Source organism: Dicentrarchus labrax, unplaced genomic scaffold, assembly GCF_905237075.1.
Source record: "Dicentrarchus labrax unplaced genomic scaffold, dlabrax2021, whole genome shotgun sequence".
Lineage (NCBI taxonomy): Eukaryota > Metazoa > Chordata > Actinopteri > Moronidae > Dicentrarchus > Dicentrarchus labrax.
The window spans coordinates 16,667,216-16,689,096 of NW_026136720.1; the positions used below are offsets into that span (position 1 = coordinate 16,667,216).

Consider the following 21,881-nt stretch of genomic DNA (forward strand, 5'->3'; position numbering starts at 1 on the left):
GGTTCAGTCAAACAGCATCTGCATTATTTAGAGTGATCTACTTGCTCTTGCTTCTTGATGCAACACAGCTCAATAAGCTTAACAATTTAATTTCATAGTGAGTGAATAGTTTAAAAGCCCCCTTTGCATTCCACTTAACGGCTGGCAGTGAAGACTAACAATCGGGATATTATTTCCTCAGTTTACATGTGTCCTCTTTGTGTGCCATGATACAGTTTTTTGCTCAGCGTTATTATTATTTTATCTGAGTCATCCTTGAAAGCTGTTAACATCACATACTGTAGTAATACTGGCAGAGGGGAATCATCATTATACAGTACTTTTAGCAAATGAATGCCACAAACACGCTGCAGGGCTAATAGATGAATTCTTAATTGCGGAAATCTGAATCATGACTTCGTGTTGTGGGTTTACCAACACACTGCAGATGTTTGCAATAACACTTCACCCGCTCGCAGCTCCTCGGAGCTCAGTAAAGATGTGATATGGTGTGGCAAGTAGTTTTCGCAGCTTTTGACGCATCACGTGTGCGTCTCTGTGCTCAGTATCCACCCTGTAGCTTTCACCGAAACACACTGCTCTCCGCTGCCGAGGAGCATGTACAGCAGGAGGAGGTGACTTGATTGGAAGAGGGTCATTTTATTTGTGAAACAACAGGATTCTTCTCGCCTTGATTTGTGTTTTAGAATAAGAAGTTCAGAGAGAGACGTCGCGGAGGGGAAAGGGTTGAAGCTCCGAGTTGGGTAAGTAGTCTATCATGATGTTGCATTTAATGTGTCATTGGAAAATCATGGGGGAAATTGTTTCCTAGACATTTTGTTTTGTTGTATCGAGGCGAGAATTTAGTCAAGTTTCGGCGATATGGTTTCAGATTTTAATTGACAGACCGAAAATATATCCCTGTGTCAACTCTGCATCAACAAACACTTAACCGGTACAGTGCACACAGCTGTCCGTAGGAACAGCAGGGACATTTGCAGAATTCAGAGAAAGCTTATCTGGTTACTCTGTAGCCTATGCTTTGATTAATTAACCCGAGTGCATGTGGTGTCACCATTCAAAAGAAATCGTAATGTTGCTGCGTTTATTGTAGGCAGAGAATAAAAGTCCACTGAATATCACTTAAAATTCTCTTTCAACTCAGCACAAGTTTACTCCACATTTCTTGGTGTATGATATTAATCTTGTGTCTTCATCAGTGGGTTGCAAAAACTAAAAAAAACAATGTTGGTTTGTCTTCATGTAGCTGTTATTTTAAGTGTAAAGGTGCACTGCAGCAGTCAAGCACTTGTGGATTACTGTCAAGAATCTTGATGAGGAGGCTCAGCCTCTGCCTTTAAAGGACAATGAATCACTTCTGATAATTACATCAGGGCATGTATTAAGTATATAGGACACAGAATATGGTACCTTATATCAGTTTATCAATCACATGTTTGAAGGCTGTAGATAAAAAGGGCTCATGCTGAGGTAAAAAAAAAAACCCACAACAATTCTTATTGTCAGGTGACTGTAACTAATGAAAACATATCTATGAACATTATATTCAATTTCTCAAAAGAAATCCTCCTAAATGTTACACACTGGACCTTTAAGGTAACAAGCATAAAAAGCTCTTATGTCGTCAGCTACAGCTACATATTTTTCTTGCAGAGTTCAAAGTCATTTGGTGCATGGAGGAGGGATCCATAGGGAGTTGTCATGTCACTGAATAAGCAGGCTGTCTTTTAAATAGTGTCACAGCTCTGCTCTTTGCTCTGCTCTCTCTGTTTCCATCTCTCTCACATCATGTCATCATTCACAAGCACCAGACTAAACAGACTTAAATCATAATGTCATCTTTTGGTTTGCTCTCTACAGTAGGTTGCTTGGTAAAACTGGTTGTTTTTAAGATGAATATATGCCACTGTGTTTTTCAGATAAAACTTTTCAGTTTGCTGTCACGTTACTGGTCAGATCACACTTCCAAAGAAGTTTTTGGAATCCTATATGGACCATTACTAAAGCATAAAAAATCCAATTGCCATGTCTAAAGGAAATCTATACATTTTCTGTCCTTCATCACTGAGTTCTATCATTCCTATTAAAGTTAACCTTCACCATTTCTAAAGACCTCTTAGTATCATCATCACTGCTACTGAAGAGACTATTCTAACAACTGAAAGAATATATTTTTTGTTTTAATTACTAATCTCTTCGAGATAATATGATGCTTCTGGTGTTTTTGTTTTGTTTTTGTTCCAGTCCTGAAGTAAAGAGACAGATTCTTGTACCTTCCTCAGACGTTGATAGTGATGACAGATTATCATAATTTGTCCTGTATGTTAAACACACTGCATGTGCATGCAATGTGTAAACCAGTATTTCTTGTACTTCCATAATACTTCAGGCATATAGTTGGTGCTTTAGTTTTTCTCTAAGCTCTGATCTTCAAAAAGATTCTTCAAACTGTGATAGATTTTCTCTTTCTAGTTGTTTTTTTTTCACTGCTTTCCAGTAGTTTATTCTGAAACTTATTTCCTGTTTTCTGCTAAATTTCTTTCTTTACTGTGTGTTTCATAGCACTACAAGTAATCAGTTTTATCTGAAATATGAACTTGCCCATTTACTGTATTTAATGAGCTACCCATTGGCTTGTTAAGTCAGCTTAAGGCTTGTTTGTATTTCCCATTAGGTTCGTGGGTGTACGGTGTGCTGTTGATCTAAGCGTAACTGACCTATATGTTAAATGTGGTGTAAATACAGTCAAGAGTCATTAATTATATGTCTTGATGTGGAATCATTCATTTACAATCATGTCACAGCTGTTTAAGAAATTGTATGTTTTAGGCTTGGCTTTGCATTAAATAATATTTATAATATTGAAAGCTACAACTGTCAATTGCCTTTACCATGCTTGAATGCGATTTGTCATGTGACTCATTCCTTCATTCATTCATTTCTATTCCGGCTTATCACCAGGGTTACAGGGTTTTCTTCTTTTGAGGGAAAATTACTACTTCTAGTAATTCAAGAAATTTGGATTGTCATGCCTCCAGTAAACAAACCTTATAACCGCAACTGAGAAAACTGTAAACATCTAAATTTATATGTACTGAAATTGTCAGTGGAGTTAATTAGTCGAGGTATCAGTGCACCAGTGGTTCACATGTTACATTTCTGCAGAATCCTTATAGGCCTTTCAGAATATCTCAGATTGAGGAGATGCTGCCCCATAAACTGAATCTTTGCATGATTGCCCAGTGTCTCTTTCCTAAGAGTAAATATACTGTAGTTCAAACAAATCATTAGCACAGGTCAGTGTCTCGTTAACGGAATACTCAGTTTGTGGAAACATGTTGGTGAAGGAACATGTTGGTGAAGGAAGTGTGAAAAAAGAAAATGTGGTGAAGGAACATGTTGGTGAAGGAAGTGTGAAAAAAGAAAATGTGCCCTTGAACTGCTGCAAAATTGTCTTTATTTAGATTTTTCACAAAGCTATCAAGAAGAATCCCCTTTTTCAGAAGTTTAACATTATGTTTGACATTGCAAATCCAAAAGACTTCTTAGATGTGATGTGCTGTCACTGTACTATTGTTGGTCAGTACAGTAAATACCTCCACTTCTCAAGAATGTTTTAACTACACAATATTCAGTGTGCATGTATGACATTGTTGGAGTTTCTGGAAGGCAACTTAATGGATTTAGGCTAACCATTTATCCTTGCTTGCAGTGTTTTAAGCTAAGCTTTAAACATCTTGGGACATATGGTATCTGTTGTTAATGCTTTTATGTTGTTTAACTTTGCTGCATGGAACATGCTATTCCTAGTACATCAGCATATAATGACGTCCTGTCTTAGATGACTACAGTAATTGTTGTTGAGAGAAATGGGTTTGACAGATTTTTTAATTTCTTCCAATAGGTAAGGAAAGCCATAAACCATTTAAAGAGAAACCACAGCTCAGGTACACGGCTACTATGAAGAAGATGAACAACACAGCCACAGGCAGCTGGACTCTAGGCAACAACCCTACCTCCTCTGCAGGAAAGAACTCCTGCCACCCCAATCTGAAGGTACTGTCTTTTGTGGAATAAAGGGAGGAAAACTACACAAGTACAGTTTTATAGACCAGTAAGGACAGTGTTATCTACCAGAGAACAGTTTTAAGAACATGTTTGAAGTGTTTCAGCCTGAGGGCTCATATGTCTGTCATTTCCAAAGTCACCTGACTGGCCTAAAGGGGAAAACAAAAATATCTGTCCAATGACTGTGATCACATGTATCTAAAGAAGAGAAACACAGAGTGCATTGTGTTGGTGAATGCACCCTCTTGTGCATGCGTTTCACGTATGTGGAGAATATCTAAAAGCTGTAGCTGTAGACCTCTCTGCTGTACCGTGATGTCTTCAGGGTGGTGTCTTTATTTTTTTAAGAGTGCCTAGCTGAATAAAACCACTTTAGGTGTCTTCTGTGTATGTTGATGTAAATCCATGAATGTTTGAACACCCACTGAGAGTTGTATGTTGAGCATGCTGCATGTTTCTGGTAGGCCTAGATGATGACTATGCAAGGTGTTGAGTGCAGCAGCTCGGTGTGCCCTTTGGACTGTGTATTAAGTCGTGAAAAATTCCTTAGACAAAGTTTGTGCTTCAGTAAAATAGGTCAGAACAGAGGGTCTGTACCTCTATTGGATTAAGAAGCACATTGGACAATAATTAAAAAGCTGCTTAGTGAAATACTTGGACAACGGCAAGCAAGAATAATAAGGAATTCCAGTCATGCTGCCTTTTTGTCCATACTGTGTGTGTTTTCCTTCTGTGTGTGGTAATTCTACAATGAACTTCTCTGTGTTTTTGATAAAACATTTGCTTGTTAATAGACAAAGGGATTTTGTCTGTTTGTAGCACACACGTGTTCAAATTCAGGATACAATCTTGCACATTTGTTTAGTCCACATTTGGATTATAATACATACTGTACATGTACTCACATAAACATTGTGAGATAAAGGTAGCAACCTACTATTTTGCATTGTATTTGAACAATGTTTCATCCCTCTGGTGTCCAGTGCATTAAGGATTTATATGAAATATTAGGTTCTTATTATCAGAAATATTTATACTTAATATCACAATAAGACCCAATAAATTTCAGAATTAAAGAGGTAAAATATCTATCAAATTCAGTGGAATTCACAAGATGTAATCAAGTAATTTAATCAATTATAACATAAATTTAGCTCCTAAACATATTTGTTCCCTTTACACAAATCATTTTGGAAAACCACATTATGAAAGCTAAAATGAAACTAAGGACACCACTTTTGTAAATCTTAACTTTTTAACAAGAGCTTGTAAGGAATTTATGTTCCTGTAATGTAAGTTGCAAAGTTCCTCATGATTTAAACCAGATTTAAAAACAGAAAGACAATGTAAACAAAAATAATGAAAACAGTAATCACAGATATAGATATAGATAATGGATATGGATTTGGATGGATATTTGGATGCCCTTTGTAGACTCTCACTTGTCAGGAGTTACTGTTACTTTATCAAACTGGTATCTATGTCGAGCTGGGCCAATGATCAGCATCTCAGTTTTATCATAATTCAGTAGCAGGAACATCCAGTTTTACACAGGGCTGCCCCTGAAAAGCTGATGCAGTTTGAATCATCAGTCAAGTAGACCCCTAATCGACTCGCATTTTGTCTGTCAAGTCTTTTCACTTTTGTTTTGTAGCTGTGTCACTGTACACAGCATGGTAGGCTGTAAACTTTACAATCTAATTCTCAAATGAGCACAGACCAGAAATGTGATGGAAGCAGAGAAGAGTGATGGTTAACAAAGAGAAGCGGTACGGTGGGGCAGCGGCTGCCTCGGCACGCTCAGCTCTGGTGACGACTGTCAATAAAGTCGACTAAACCACTTTTGAACCAGACACTGGTACAAGCTCCTCTGACGCAGTACACCGTGACTGACTCTTGGGCTGACAGCGCTGTTAGCAGGAGAGATGCTCTGTGGTGCTTTGAGATTTTATAACTGAACTATAAACAGGACACACGCACACACACACACACACACACACAATGTGAAGTAAGCTACAACATGAGACTCATGTAGCTGCGTTCCCACTGCATGAACTGCTGATATAGAAGTTTAATGTAGCGCCAAACTGAAAAAAAAGGAACAAATAGTCTAATCTTTGTATTAAACAGTCATATCTGATTCAACTGACAAAATTCTGATTCAGCTACAGCCCTAGTTTGACAGGCCTCTAAATTTTTAATTTAAGATTGATCATCTGCCTTTACAGGTACATACAGCTGAGTATTATCAGTGTAACTGTATATTTCACATCTGTAAATATTCATGTACTATAGAGACACTATATACAGAAAGGTAGGACTGGTTGGAGATACCAAATAGGCTTTCAAGCCGATCAATTAGTGTGCTGTGATCTGTGGTATAAAATGTTTCACTGAGATCCACAGTTTGAGTCAGTACTAAGTAAAATGTCATTTACCACTTTGATAAGAGCAATTTCAGTGGAATGTTGGAAGATTGTTGTTAGTTAAATGGGACGAAAACAGCTCTTTCACACTACTTTTGAAAATGATGGAAGTTTAGAGACCAGTCTGTAGTTACTTGGAGACCCTGGATCAAGGTGTCGTTTCTTGAGTAGCGAATTAACCACAGCAGTCTTTAAGCTAGTGGGCATTCAGCGTAGTACGTCCCAGAGTAGCCAAAGAATAAGTTCAACTGGCAGAGGGTCCAGAATGCAGTTTATTTCAAGGCTAGGAAACCAGATTAGACTATGTCTCAACAGAGATAATGTCAAAAGACAATTATTATTGACAATATATATATATATATATATATATATATATATATATATATATATATATATATAATATGCATTGGTATGTTTTCATTAGTGAATAATCACCTGAAAATAAGAATCATTGTCTTTACTTTACCTTAGAATGAGTCGTTTTTATCTACAGAAGGAGTGGGTCTTCTTCTATGGCATCCGCCATATTGAACTGCCATGTTTCTACAGTAGCCGAGAATGGACAAACAAACTGGCTCTAGATTTTTCCAGTTATCATGACCCCCATAGTTTCTGCTACATGCTTGAAAAGGGAAAATGTTATTCGTTTTGGTTACAATGTGAAGTCTCACCACTAGATACCACTAAATCCTACACACTGGACTTGAGTCACATAATAAAATAAAACAGGGTTTGGAACTGTTTCACCATAACTGCATCACATCTTTCTGTGTACTGGTTCACTACCATATGCAACCCCTGCCCCTCAGACAGCCTCATTCTGCCACTGATTAGCTCCTCACAGATTTGAGAATCTTTTGTCTTCTCACTCTGCCAAACTATGTGAAGGGAGACTACTGCTGCAGAGAAAGTGAGACTGAGTGAGAGAAAATGTTGAAGAAAGAAAAAGTTAAATTAATGCTGGAACAGAAAAAGTCTTTATATTAGACTGGTGTTAGATAGTATCTGCTCCTTCTCTGTTTTCTGCTTTTTGTTCAGCTGATAAGGTTTGGAGGTAACAGTTTGCAGTTCACATGATCTAAAGTTTGAATGCAGTGCTGAGATGTAAAATACAAGCTGTATGCAACATCCATGCTAGCGCTGCTGCAATATTTGGTGTCACTGGGATTCCCTTAAGCAGACCCACTCTAACAGACTACTAAGCCCGACACTGTCGAGGCTGGCAAATTCATTACTCGTGTTGTTCCTGATTCTGATTAGGGATTTCTCTGTTTCTCTGGGCTTTGCCCAAAGGCTAAATACTTCACCATCTACTATTTAATTTGTGCTTACACTTGGAGCCATGATCTGAAAAGATATCTGTTTTCAGAGTTCTGTGAATGTTTGTATCTGCAACTGATTTTCACTTATTATAGTTCTTCACCAGAGAAGCCTCAATGACTAATGGATACTTTTTCACTTTCAGGGTTGATTACAGTAAAGATGTAAAAATATCGTAATACTGTAAAAAAAAACAAAAAAACGTATTTCCAGTATTTTAAAGTACCTTTGTTGGTATCTGTTAATACATCTTATAAAGGTTGTGAGACCGAAACATCAAACTTTTGTGCTTTGAACTAAGATCTGAAACAATAAGGGGATTGTAATTATAATATTTAGCAAACATTTGAATAACTGATTAGTTTAGTTAATGAGCAAATATGCTCAAACATCACTGGATACAATTTCTCAGAGGTAATTATATTTACTTTTTTGTATTCTGTGTTAGGAAGTTGTATATCTTTGGGTTTTGGAGTGTTGGTCAGACAAATAAAGATATGTCATATGAAGTGATGGGCATTTTTCACTATTTACACACTATATGAATAACATTTTGTTGACCAAACAATTATTGTGATAATCATTAATTAATTCAGTTTTTGGTCCAGAGAGAGTGCCATAACATTGTCACATCTAGAAGAATTAATTAGTCAGATTTGATTAGGGCGGCACTGTTGGAGCCGCCTCGTGGTACAGTGGTTAGCACTATTGCCTCACAGTAAGAAGGTTCTTGCTGGTTGGGGCATTTTTGTGGCTGGGACTGATATCTTTCTTTGTGGAGTTTGCGTGTTCTCCCTGTGTCAGTGTGGGTTCCCTCTGGGTGCTCCGGCCTATCGGTGTCAATGATTGTTTGTCTCTATGTGTCATCCCTGTGATGAACTGGTGACCTGTCCAGGGCTCCCGCAAACCTGCAAAAGAAAGTGGTTATAGATGATGGATGGATTATTTTATTAGTTTAAAAATATTCATGAATTTGCAGGCTGTGGTTACCTCTCACCTGTTTCCAATTACGCTGCATGTTGGTTGGGCTGTCAGTTCATAGTGCAGTGGATGTGTCTGTGTCCTTGTGGGATTGGCTTCTCTATCAAACTTGCTTCATCTCTAATCCTCCCTTTGTTACTGGATGTCAGTGTCCACAGGTGACATTGCCAGCTTTCCTTTGACAAAGGTGTATCTGCACTGCAAATTCACATCATACACACACGCACTCAGAGAAATGTGCGTACAATGTCTCAAATTAGTGCTCTGTACTTTTCCCTCTCTGTTTTGTTCTTTTCCTTTTCAGCCCAGCCTTTAGAATTCAACTTTCTGGCTTTTCATGTTTACTTTTCACTGTGCCTTCTCTGCATACTGTACTGATTTGTAATTGACTTTGAGTTGTAAAAATGAATGTGAGAACCACACTGCTACTAATGCTCTAGTAATATGAATAATATAATAAAAAAGAATAATAATACAGGTCAATATAATATTTTGAAATTAAATGATAAGAAGCAATTCTGAAGCATTTTGTTTGACACAGTCTTTTTCTATATCTCTGTAGATGTTCCTTGCAGCCTTGTCCTTTGCCTACTTTGCCAAGGCTTTATCTGGCAGCTACATGAAGAGCACAATTACACAACTAGAAAGACGATTTGACATCCCTAGTTATCTGATTGGCATCATTGACGGGAGCTTTGAAATAGGTGAGTTTCTGAATTCTATTTTGTCCGTGTGTCACTCCGTTACTGGCTACTTGTGCACATGTTTTGAAGCTGATGCTAAAAGTAAGCCAAGTATATGTACTCAGCATGTCATCAAGCTTGACACTACAGCATACATGCATACCCTTGGAGCATTAAATAGTTACTGGTGGCATACCTAATTGGCAAGTGAAAAATCCATTGGAGCTACTGCCTGTAGGCTTTGAATAGAGGGATTTTGTAAAGGTTTCTGCAGTTGTAGAAAGACGGACAGACTGGGGACACTGAGTGAAGAATATGTAATATTGCATATGCATGTGTCAGATAAATATGAACATTTACACTGACTTAAGCCTACACATGCTGTCATGAGACCATTGGCCCTTACATTTTGTGAAAACCCAGTTTGCAGTGACCAAGATACTGTATGTGACATTCAGCCATGTAAACCGATATTATAAAGCCCCCCCTTAATCCAGTCAATGTAATTTTTCAAAATGAGTGGACCATATCATGATGGAGGACAAATTAAATTCATGAAAATGCTGTGGGCTGTTCACAGTACTAGTGGATTGTTGGTTAAAGCTGTGTAAATAAAAATATGTATATAAAGAATACTTTCCCCTGTATGTATCTCTTTTTATTATTATTATTATTATTATTATGATTTATTATTATGTCCTACCAGATACTTGGTATTCTGAAAACCTTTTCTTGTTTATATACTACTTAAAAACATTGTAGATTACTTTACTAATTGAAACTCTCTCCGCAGTAGGTCTCATTTAATGCCTTTGATTCATCTCCTATTCTGATCATCTTAACCCTGTAGGGAATTTGTTGGTGATTGCCTTTGTGAGCTATTTTGGTGCCAAACTCCACCGACCCAAGATCATAGCAATCGGATGTATATTGATGTCTTTTGGGACTTTCTTGATCGCCATGCCTCACTTCATCATTGGCCGGTAGGCAAAGTGTCACGTCTGTGTGCATACATTGCAGTTAACTAATTCCATACATGTATTTCTTTGTTTTAAGTCTTCAAGCACCGTAAACACAATGTAGTAACAGTATTTCTTGCAAATGTACTCTGATGTATGTATTTGTGCTTCACATTGTGAGTATCTAACGATACCTGATGCTTTCTCCCTTCCCTTGTTTAACAGTCACATTGGTATTTTGTACGCAGCTATAAGATCGAAACATCAGCTAGATCTTCATTGAATTCAACCAGTAACCTCTCTCCATGTCCAGAAAGCTCACCTGAGTCCACCAGGGCGGGTTACAGACCCTCTGTACTGCCCTCTAGAGGTAAGATTAGGAGTAGGGTCCTTAAGTTTTTTCTGGATTGTTTGTTCCGTACTGGGACTAACGTGTGTGTGTCAGAGGACATTGCCAGACAGCCAGAAATTTTAGACACTCATAGTAAATTTGTCCTTTTTTAATATCTGCGATTTACATGACAATGCTGGAGTTGATAATGTTTTGTCAGTTTTTGAGGGTTTTGATTATAACTTCTCATTCCATTTTTCCTATTTCAATTTCAACTGTAGTCTGTGAGCGGGAATCCAGTGTTTCAATGTGGATCTATGTGTTTCTGGGAAACGTCCTGCGTGGGATTGGAGAGACTCCAGTACAGCCTTTGGGAATCTCCTATATTGATGATTATGCACAATCCGAGAATGCGGCCCTCTATATTGGTAATGTATCTTAATCACTGTCATTAGCAGCTTTACACAGTACCAAGATTAAGGTCACTTAATTTTCAATGCTTGTAGGCCCCGCCCCTAAAATCTGATTTCCAATGAGCACAGAGGAATTTCAACTTCAAATATTCAACTGTAGGAACAAAAAGAAAGAAAATAGTTTGGGCTTCTTTTTTTTTAAATCAACTGTTGAATTGAGCCCAAACATAGGATGTTATGTTTGTATGTTAGTGTTCAATGTGGTTTGATGGAAATAACCTTTCTTTTTGTATATTCTAGGATTTGTCCAAACCATGTCTGTTATTGGTCCTGTCTTTGGGTACCTGTTGGGGTCGCTGTGTGCTAAAATCTACGTTGACATTGGCTATGTGGACATGGGTGAGTGAGCTGCCATCTGAATGATGAATTATGACTTATTAAATAATAATAATGTGCTCAGAAAATTGTTGTTGTGGATTATCTTATGTTCACATTGCAGAAAATGCACTCATACTGCTCTGTGGAGAGTTGGATATAGAAATTGGTTGTTGCACATGACAGTGTTAAAGGTGTGTAAGACATAATACACCTGCCAAACGGATATGAATTAGGGTAGGGTAAATCCTGTGATACAGTATAATCTGACTGGGAAGCAAACACTTGAAAGCTGTTGTAAACCTTTCTGTGAACAAGTCAGGAGACACCTCCTAATGTTAGGAAATGTTGCTTTTGAACTTAACAGCCCTAAATTTTAAGTGTATGTAAAGCACTTTGAAACTGAGTCTATATAAATTGTAGTTTCTAAATAAATGTGCCGTGCCTCAGACAGAAATGACTATAAATAAAACTAAATAAATTAAAACTATAGCAACTATGGCAAATGAATCAAAATGAATCCACATACTGTGCTGATAGGGTTATTATCTCTCCACAGAGACCGTGACTATTACCCCTGGTGATGCCCGCTGGGTGGGGGCATGGTGGCTGGGCTACCTCATCGCTGGTACCATCACCCTCATGTCTGCTGTTCCTTTCTGGTTCCTGCCTAAATCACTGCCCATTCCTGTGGATAAACACGATACCAGGTGCACTCCAGAGCAAACCAGGTTTATCAAAGATTCCCAGACAATGGAGCACAAATTTCGACCCGAAGAGCCAGCTAATTTACATCAGATGGCCAAAGGTATGATTATCGTCACACCAAGTGGTTATCCTCTGTTGAATATTGAATATTTGCATAATAATCTGTATGCAGTCCGTGGAATCTTTAGGGATGTTATAACTTTCACTGCTGAATCTGTCTCCTTTCCTGAAGACACCTTTATTTAAAAAACAGTATTCTCACATTATTACCACAAATGCTAATTTTCTATTATGAATTCTGAATTTAAATAGTTTTCATTCAGCCAAGAGAAACTTTATCTTTGGATGTGTCATTTTAAACATGTTTATGGGTCTAGTTTTGAACATTGTAAGCTTGTTATGATTGATATTATATGTTATATGATATTGAATGTTATTCAATAGTAATCTGTAAATTATGAAAAGCAATGCCTACATTTTAATTGCTATTCATAAACTTCCCCACGCAGATTTTGTGCCCACAGTGAAAAGTCTCCTCGGAAATCCTGTGTACATCATCTACTTATGCGTGACCATCATTCAGTTCAACTCTCTCATCGGGATGGTCACCTACAAACCCAAATACATTGAGCAACACTATGGCCAGTCAGCGTCAAAAGCCAATTTTCTCATGGGTAAGCAGAGTATTTTGATAACAAGCTTGTTCAAAACCTGTGTTGCATCACTGAAAGCAAAGTATTTAAGGATGCAAACTGATGTGAGCTGGACGGTCATCATAAGTGTTTCATGAGCCAGCTTTTGATGAATTTTTTATGCTCCCAACTCCCACATCCCTCTTAAGTAAGCGCTGCAGCTTCAAAATGACAACCAGGTTTACTGCAATCATTGGACATTCTAAAATGACAAACATGGATTAAAAAAGTAACGCACAGATGACTGAGACCAAGCCTGAGCTTAATTGAAGACAGTGTAATAGCGTAGCTCTTTGAATCTACATATCTGAATGAGCGAACAGGGTGTTGGGTGATGAGAAATGCATTACATATCCTCTCAACCATCAAAAGGCATTTTCATCTTTCACAACATGACTTCAGTTCATTTTAGATGAAATATGAATGAGAGACTTCTGACTTTGATCCCTTCTGGGAAGCGATGTTGCTGCCTGATGTTGCCTGTTCACGTTGTTTCCTGATCCCCTATCCCTTTAAGAATCTGTTGTATTCTGCAATTTGGCTAGGCATGATCAACATCCCAGCTGTGGCCCTGGGGATGTTCTCTGGAGGGGTTGTCATGAAGAAGTACAAGCTGGGTATCATGGGAGCAGCTAAATTTGCCTTTGGGACCTCCCTGCTGGGCTACTTCCTGTCGCTCTTTTTCTTAGCCATGAGCTGTGAGAACTCCAAGGTGGCAGGCATTACAGTTTCATATACTGGGTATGTGATGTCTTGATACATTTCTCTCATGTGCTAGTGGAATAGGTAATATTCAGAAGGATTTAGAAATTTCACAATTAATCATTACACACATTTCTTGGCATTTCTTTTGCGTTGCCTTTCTTTGTTTCTGTTTTCATATTCCATGCACAGTAATGGTCGTGGCTTCTTATTTGATTAATATTTCATGAGAGCTGTCAATAATATATGCATTTTCTTCATGTTGTCACATGCAGAGTGGAAGGCTTGTCTTATCAGGAACCGTCTCTCTTCTCTGACTGTAATTCGGGTTGCTTGTGCTCAAGAAGAGAGTGGGATCCAGTGTGTGGAGAGAACGGGATCACCTACGTGTCCCCATGCTTGGCTGGATGCGCCTCCTCCACCGGCTATGGCAGAAATACGGTCAGGCACACACCACTGACTTCATGACACCCTCATATTTCTCAATATACCTTGACTGAAAAACATTTATTTATATTTGGGCTTAATTGCTGTGTTTTATTCGTATCATGCTACAGTTTTTGCTGCTGCCCAATATTACTGATGCCTACAGAATAGCATGTGACATTTCAGTTGTATTTGCATGACTGTTTACCTACAGGACAAGTGTTTCCTGCTGTGCTGTGCTGTAGTGCATCCATCATTGATAAACTTGTTGTTTTCTTCTTTGTTAGGTGTTTGACAATTGCAGGTGTGTAGCACTGGCTGATTCCCAACCTGGCAACCTGACAGCCACTCTGGGCCAGTGTCCACGCAGAGACAGCTGTGACAGAATCTTTCCATACTTCCTGGCTCTTTCAGTCCTCAGTTCCTTCATCATCTCTCTTGGGGGAACACCTGGCTTTATGCTGCTTGTCAGGTCCGTCAACAAGCCCCTTGTGGACTTTACAAAAATTTTGGAATCACTAGACTGTTGTTGAAGCAATACATCATTTTGTCATTCTTTGACAGATTACACTTTCTGCTGTTATGAGAAAAATGTGATCACTTCCATATGATACAGTATCATCAGAGATATTTCAACTAAAACTGCAAAAATTAAAGCACTTTTCTACTTTGTACCTCAAAGCATCAAATCAATGTTAATTTGTAGCATTATCTTTCTACAAGTGTGGTTTAAAACTTGACGTTCCTTTAATGCCTCTGTCTTGGTTCTATAGGTGCATTAAGCCTGAGCTGAAATCTCTTGCTCTTGGAGTCCACACGTTAGCCACTCGCACCCTCGGTGAGAATCACATTTGGTATTCTGTACATTGCTGTCTACCTAGTGTGAATGTCAGGTGCAGGAACATCTCCTAAGAGCTGACATTCAGCATGCTGCATGTTTAGAATGAGCAGAATTACTATAATGAGGTGTCTGTATTAACATTATGTATTATAAAACTGTGGATATAATATGTGACAGTGTTTGTAGGCACCCATCTTGAACCAGTCTTTTTTTTTACTGTTTGTTTGAAGTAACAAGTTAATTTAAATTGCACTGCAGCTGGAATACCTGCCCCTATATACTTTGGAGCCATAATTGACACAACATGCCTCAAATGGGGATACAAGATGTGTGGAGGAAGAGGAGCATGCAGGATATATAACACCTCGGCTTACAGGTAATTAGATCTGTAGGACTTTCGTTATAAAACTGTGTGCAATATCCTCAAGGATGTCTTTAAAACTCTATAGTTCACCTTGAAACAAGACAAACTGTCTAGAACCATGCAAGCTGCCTTTGAATGCTTATTAACAAAACTATTAGATGGATGAAAAATAGAGAGACAATGTTGCTATGGTTAGACCTAACCTATCAGCTAATTTTCGATTTCCAAGGGAAGTTATCAACGGGCGCAGACTAAAAGGCCTCAGGACACATTATAGACCCACAACCAGTCGGAGCAACAAAACGTGTGATGTACCTCTGAGCGACACAAGCAAGTTGAGGCATTGCTTGGTCCGTTTTTAAACAGGAAAAAAACAGTACACAAAAATGTGTTTCTGAAAAAATTTGGAGCGGGAAATACACAATGCAGCAACAGAATCTTGATTCATATTTAATCAGAACTGCCTAGTAAGACAGTTTGATCTGGGTTTGGTGAAGATAGACCTATGTGGCTTATGAAATCTGGACAAGTGATGCTCCTCTGTCAGTCATTGTATAAAACCTCCATATTAAATAAAAAAACGGTTGTGACTGGCCCAACCAGATCAATGGCTGGTGGACTTCTGTTTGAATGGAAAGGTGGCCAGATATACAGTATCAAATGAAACATCATAAGTCTGTAGGCTAAACTAAACCTGATGTGAGGTTTGCCTTTTTATGTAAAAGTTTCAGTAAAATGTATTCAAGCAAAACACTATTTAAACTACTTAAAAACTTGCAATGTGACTTGCCATGACTTGCAATGTCATTATTAAAAACCTGAGACTGGAATTGTAAATTACCCTCCAGGACTTGTAGCTTGACTCTCTCCCAGTTTGTCCCCTAAAAGTATCTGAAAAACAGGGGGAACTGGTTGAGAAATATTTAGGATAGTGCTTGCCCTGGGGTGTCGGTCAGATCACGCTAGACAGGATACAGGATGGAGCTGTAATCGTTTAGTGACTGACCTTAATACTGCACAACAGTGCAGTAGACAGAAGTAAAATATGCATACATCAGATGAGTAATAGCTAAAATTCACTTGCTGATAATGTATACAGGGCTTAACAGTTATGGTAATCTTACAGTATTGCTTTCTTCTTCCTGCAGGATCGTGTACCTGGGTCTGACATTGGGCTTGAGGACAGTCTCCTTCTTCCTTTGTATTTTAGGCTTTGCTGTACTCAAAAGACATATTAAGAGGGAGGAGAAATATGCTCTGACCAATGGGAGTGCAGAGCTGGAGTCACTAAAGAAAGAAGAGAACAGCTCCATCCACTGTGAGCAGTTTATACTGGCCTTGGATTGCAATCCTGACAGAGAGACTCGCTTGTGAGCCTCAGCACAACCTCTTCTCTTCTGACTCAGCCCCATGGAGCACCTCAGATATGAAGAGGAACACACGCTGTGGACACTTTTCATAGCACACAGAGTATATATTTGTACAGGATTTGTGTAGACGTATGATACCTGAAATAAGTCGTTTTAAAAACAAAATATGCTGAAATGTACAAATGTATGTGTTTTTGTTTTTCATGAATGGAAGATTTTTGTAGAAAAAAGAATGTAATTGTGCTGTATTTTCTATGTCGGTCTTCGTTTTTATGATTAAACCTCATAAAATAGATTTTTGGATTCTCCATATGTTAGGGTGCCTGAGGAAGATGGTTAAATGCCATCATGTCTGTCTGTTTGTGGCTTTGCACATTAAAAGGTTCTGTAGACTGTTTCTGTGGCACACGAGGAGCTGTGAATGTGCCTACTCTGAGGCAAAGAAAGTGTTTCAATATGTGAATGAATAAGGTCAACAAGCAGATCAAATATAGAGGCAACAGAGGAACAGCACACCACTAAAATATTGTGCTGTTGGCATTCAGAGAGGAAACTACCACTTCCTGTCTAGACATAATAGAAGTCATTCCTTCAGTAAGATAACTGTTTAATCACACTAGTTAGCTTTGACAATCACACTTTTTTCAACCTTTGTGTACTGTAGCAAGCTGAAACTGCTGTTTCTAAGGTCAAGAGTGAACTGTCAAACTCAGCTTTTAGGTCAACATGGATGGCTCAGAATCATGCATAGTTTTAACATTGCAGCTCCACGGCAACAGAGCAAATATAGTTTGCTAATGAGGACCAAGTGATATGGTTGACATCTCCAGAACAAGTGCGTAACTCAACCTTGAGTTGTGATTGTTTTGTCTATCAATCACTGCTATAAATTTCATAACCTTGGAGTTTTGCAGCATTGGCTTTTCAGTCATGATACATTTAAACAGGAGATATGCAAAATATCACCTTACAATACTAAATGTCTATGTTATAAATGTTCACCAGAATTATTTCTGAGAGAAATGTTATTTTTATAAATAACGGGACACTGTTTGATCTTATAAATACTATATACAGTATATTGTATTTTGGCTTTGATAATGAAGTTTACTTCAAAACCTACCACGTCTACCTGATTGTACACTTTACCTCATTGTGAAGCTCTTTGCATTTTGTTTTCAACATTTAAAACTATTTTGTGTGCGCTGATTGATGTCAGCGTGATAACAAGGAACACGCTATCTGGGGTTTTGTCTTGTTTATTGTACATGTTCATGCTTGTCATGTACCAACTGTCAGCAAAATACAAAAGGTCAAGTTCAGGGGGGCAAAATCAAAATCAGTTTGTAAAGTTATACGTATTAAGGTTTGAAGGTAAATCTACAATAAAAAATAAAAATAACTTAACAGTGTTTGTTAGAATTTGAACATCTATTAAAAACAAACAGCTTCTGTCAAGATTAAAGATTTATAATAAATTCAAACAAATGTGACATGCGTGTGTGACAGAAATTCACTGGTCATTGTCAAATCAGTAAATTACAATTCATACATCTCATCATTCATTCATTCATTTACATCTCATAAAAATGCAATAAATGAATATACAGCATGTATGCATTACTCATTATGTGCTTACAGGAGTGTGGTGCTTTGTTCTGTGCAAATCTTTGAGAAAATCGGTCTCACTAGCAATAAGCATGAGCCCCTGAGACAAAATTTCATTTTTGCACTTTTAATACCACTAACTACTAAGACTAACATGCAAAAAGACATATTTTATTCCGTATGTAAATATATTTTTCCGCATTTTAAAAGCTTGACATGCTACTGTTTGTTTAATCCTTTTCGTTAATTAAAAAAGCTTGAGCTTCAAAATGGTAATAATACAAATGGTGATAATACAAACATGGCCTCTGGTGGCCTACTGCATATTGTACACAATTCTAGTGTAATGAGAAGAAAAAGTGGAACAAACAACACCAACGACATTGTCACTGTATTCCTGTGTCTACTGATCCTTTTTGTCTGCAGCACTCTGGGGATTCTGTGGATCAAGTAAATGAATTAAAAACACAATCACTCCAGTATTAGTAGGTTACAGAGAGTATTTTGTGTTTGTGTGTGTGTGTGTGTGTGTGTGTGTGTGTGTGTGTGTGTGTGTGTGTGTGTTTTACCTGGAGTTGATGGTGTTCTGTCAAGAGTCGGTCATACTCTTGTGCGAGACCTTTGGCCTGTCTCCTCATGGCCTCCACTTCAGCATGAGACTTGCGCACAGCTATACATACACACAAGCAGTACTACATCCATGAATTGCTCTGATATAGCAGCTTCTTTCATAATACCACAGCTAATGTTTGCATGCAAGTAGTCAAGAAGACACCGGTGGCGGTCCATGCTCTGCTAATGGAATTATAGCTTATAATTAGCATCTTTATATAAGCCTGGCACTATGACTGCAGATCATCCTGTATGAAGAAAGTGATGATTACTCACTCTCCTCAGCAGCTTTCACTTGACTTGCCAGCTTCTCAACCTCCAGTTTCAGTTGTTGGTTTTTTGTTGACATGGATTTTTCCTCATCCAGGAGAGCCTGAACACAAAGGATTCTCCTTAATTCCCAACGGCAGACAACCGAACACATTAACCAAATCACAAAAACAATAAAACACAAGTTATGTTATACAGAGAATACACAATAAACTACAGTAAATGCTACACATTGGGGAACAAAAGCAAAGGAACAGGCTTAAGACTATAAGAAAAGATTTAAGTTTTAGTTTTGTCATCAGACTGGTTAAGTCTCACTTGTTTGAGCATCATGTTGTCGTCCTGGTGCTGCTTGGCTGCTTTGACAGCACTGTCCGTCTGTGCCTGAAGTTCTGCACTGTTCTCTAAGGTGACAGCAACCTGGTTTAGCAGGGTGACAATCCGACGCATGATACTGTGATGAGTTCACAGGCCAAGACGAGAAACCGAAAGAAAAAAAGGCAAGACAAGACCTCAGAAAGTGAATTGGAAAGGGTGAGTGAGCAAGTGGACAGTTGTGTGAAACGGGAAGGTAGGGTTTGTCTTTAGATAAGGTCCCAAATGCATTATTCTGTTTTTCTGAATAAATGTTAAAGGAAATGACACTAACAGCCAGAGGAAGAGAGAGAAGCCGGATATGTAGAGGTTCCTCTGGGCTCTGAACAGCTTCATGTGGACATGGTCGTACACATTTGGGTTCACCTGGGCATCGTGCATGGGCTCAGGACCTGAGTACTTGTGCACCTCACGAACAGCATCTGAGAGTGGGCAAGAGGACAGAAACCTGGCTGATGCTGATTCTGACAACATGCTTTCAGTTTACTCAGTATTATTCAATGTCTGTCACTAACAGCATTTTGCTTACCAAGGAAAAGTACAATGAGAACCATGATCATAGTAAAGAAGCATTTGTTCCAATATGGAGATAACCAGCTCCATATTCTCCAACTGAAAACCAAACGCCATCTACAAAGTAGGTTAAAAGGACAGTGTGAGTGTAGATCTGTGCAGAAAGGACATGGATGCACTCTGCTGGTTATTGTGTGAACTGCCTTTGTCAGTTTTCTTATTTATAGTCAAACTCTTGCACAGGTCATCTTTTTTGTGAACAGGAGTTGCTGAATGAACATTTGATTATGTTTTAGGATTGTGTGTTGAATTGCAGTACCTTTTTGCTGATATGAAGGGTATACATAAGATGAGGTTGACTGCTATCTCTGCATAGAGGAATAAAGCCACAGCCGTCCACTGGAGAGTCATTGTGAGTGTGGTTTCCTGGGGAGATTAACAGGTTTAATTAGCTCCATGTATATTATGAGTAAGCAGCAGTGGAAGTCAATGCAAAATATTTAAATTATATTCAGCACATACAACTGTACTCTGCTACCTTTTCATATTGTAGAGTGAGCATGCACACACAAAGGTTTCTGTAGGCCTACTACATACAACAGGCGATCTGCAGCAGGCGTTCATTGCACATTTGCTATTTATAGGAATGTTCCTCTAAGTCTATTCTTACTCTTCAGCATTAGTATTGACGGCTGGTGGTCTCATTTTGTTTAAGAGCGGGAGGTGGTCAATCTATTCCAAGAGATAAATCGCGTTGTTGGCTTACCAGTTACAAGTTGAACGATCAGAAGAATGGGAAAGTCCAGACGCACACACACATGTGCTCACACACATCTCACAACAGCTGCTGGTGGGCATATGAGGACCTACAGCCCTAAATAAAACTCTGCTAGTCAGTTGACATCATTGGTCAGCCCCTTTGGATTTCAAACTGACCAAAAGTTTTGTTTTCATTTTACTGAATGAGTGCAAGATTTGTCTTTTTTTTTCCCTTTCTGGACCTGTTTTGGTTTGTGTGTGTGTGTGTATGTATTAGAGAGAGAGAGAGAGAGAGAGAGAGAGAGAGAGAGAGAGAGAGAGAGAGAGAGAGCATGTTTACTGTTGTCTTATCACATTTCATGTCATGGTACAAAAATAGTCATGTCAGGAGGAATACTCCAAGGTCTCTTTTTTTTAAATATTAATTCTGCCTTGGAGTGTGTTATTCATCCCAAAACTTCTAAAATGTAAAAGCACACTCACAATATCTCTTTGAATATGTTGGCTTTTCTGACATAGCATTTTCTGCATAAAAAAAAGCTCCACAAGGGGGCGATGTTATCTAACAATATAATGTGGCTTTTGCACAGGGGCAGGAAATAGGAAGTCCTTTATGTTCTGCAATGATTGCAGTAAATTCAAAATATTCCCCATGTGTCAAGAAGCTATACAGACAGCCAACAGTTTGGATAACAGGCTCACGTTACACACCCGCTGAATGTAAATATTTGTCAGTGAAATAGCAGAAATAGGCTTATTCCAAAAAGCTCATTCATAACAAAAAGACCGAAAAAGATTGCTCTTTTTATGTCTTTGTGCGCCTTTTAAAAAGGAACACAAAAAGCTTGGCTCGCTCATAAACACATGAATTGCATGAGTGTTGCACATCAACAACAGAGACTGAGGGAATTCTTGAGCGTAGCCTTCAGTACACTCTCTTCTTCCTTTTGAATAATGAGGTTTTTTGACCGAATTCAGCTCCAAGGACTATTCAGTGTATTCTGCCCTCTCCACAGTATTCAGCTTGCAAAGTGTATTCACATGGGCTTCCTCTGTGAAAGAGACTGATAGCTGCTATCCTCTTT

General features: G+C 38.4%; 2 protein-coding genes across 5 annotated transcripts; one reads left to right on the forward strand and one right to left on the reverse strand.

Moving 5' to 3' along the window:
• The first annotated feature begins 507 nt into the window (after positions 1 to 507).
• Positions 508 to 16,954, forward strand: LOC127353536 (solute carrier organic anion transporter family member 1C1-like). Of its 2 annotated transcripts, XM_051382819.1 has the most exons (15): positions 508 to 743; positions 3,905 to 4,056; positions 9,358 to 9,499; positions 10,329 to 10,461; positions 10,686 to 10,807; positions 11,050 to 11,196; positions 11,482 to 11,580; positions 12,116 to 12,364; positions 12,774 to 12,938; positions 13,502 to 13,697; positions 13,934 to 14,099; positions 14,372 to 14,556; positions 14,858 to 14,922; positions 15,184 to 15,301; positions 16,438 to 16,954. In XM_051382819.1, exons 2-15 carry the CDS (start codon positions 3,961 to 3,963, stop codon positions 16,661 to 16,663), a joined length of 2,109 nt encoding a protein of 702 aa, XP_051238779.1. In that variant the 5' UTR covers positions 508 to 743; positions 3,905 to 3,960; the 3' UTR covers positions 16,664 to 16,954. The 2 variants fall into 2 exon arrangements, with proteins under 2 accessions (XP_051238779.1, XP_051238780.1); XM_051382820.1 differs by lacking the exons at positions 508 to 743; positions 3,905 to 4,056 and having other exon boundaries at positions 9,373 to 9,499; positions 10,663 to 10,807.
• Positions 16,955 to 17,902: 948 nt separating this feature from the next.
• On the reverse strand, positions 17,903 to 21,049 carry bcap29 (B cell receptor associated protein 29). 3 transcript variants are annotated; one of them, XM_051382822.1, is made up of 8 exons: positions 20,804 to 21,049; positions 20,357 to 20,463; positions 20,054 to 20,154; positions 19,799 to 19,946; positions 19,468 to 19,603; positions 19,156 to 19,252; positions 18,837 to 18,937; positions 17,903 to 18,706 (listed from the first exon to the last, which is right to left on the reverse strand). In XM_051382822.1, the coding sequence occupies exons 2-8, from the start codon at positions 20,446 to 20,448 to the stop codon at positions 18,671 to 18,673; spliced, it is 711 nt and encodes a 236-aa protein (XP_051238782.1). In that variant the 5' UTR covers positions 20,449 to 20,463; positions 20,804 to 21,049; the 3' UTR covers positions 17,903 to 18,670. The 3 variants fall into 3 exon arrangements, with proteins under 3 accessions (XP_051238782.1, XP_051238783.1, XP_051238781.1); XM_051382823.1 differs by lacking the exon at positions 20,804 to 21,049 and adding an exon at positions 20,708 to 20,781; XM_051382821.1 differs by lacking the exon at positions 20,804 to 21,049 and adding an exon at positions 20,576 to 20,663.
• Between the last annotated feature and the right edge of the window lie 832 nt (positions 21,050 to 21,881).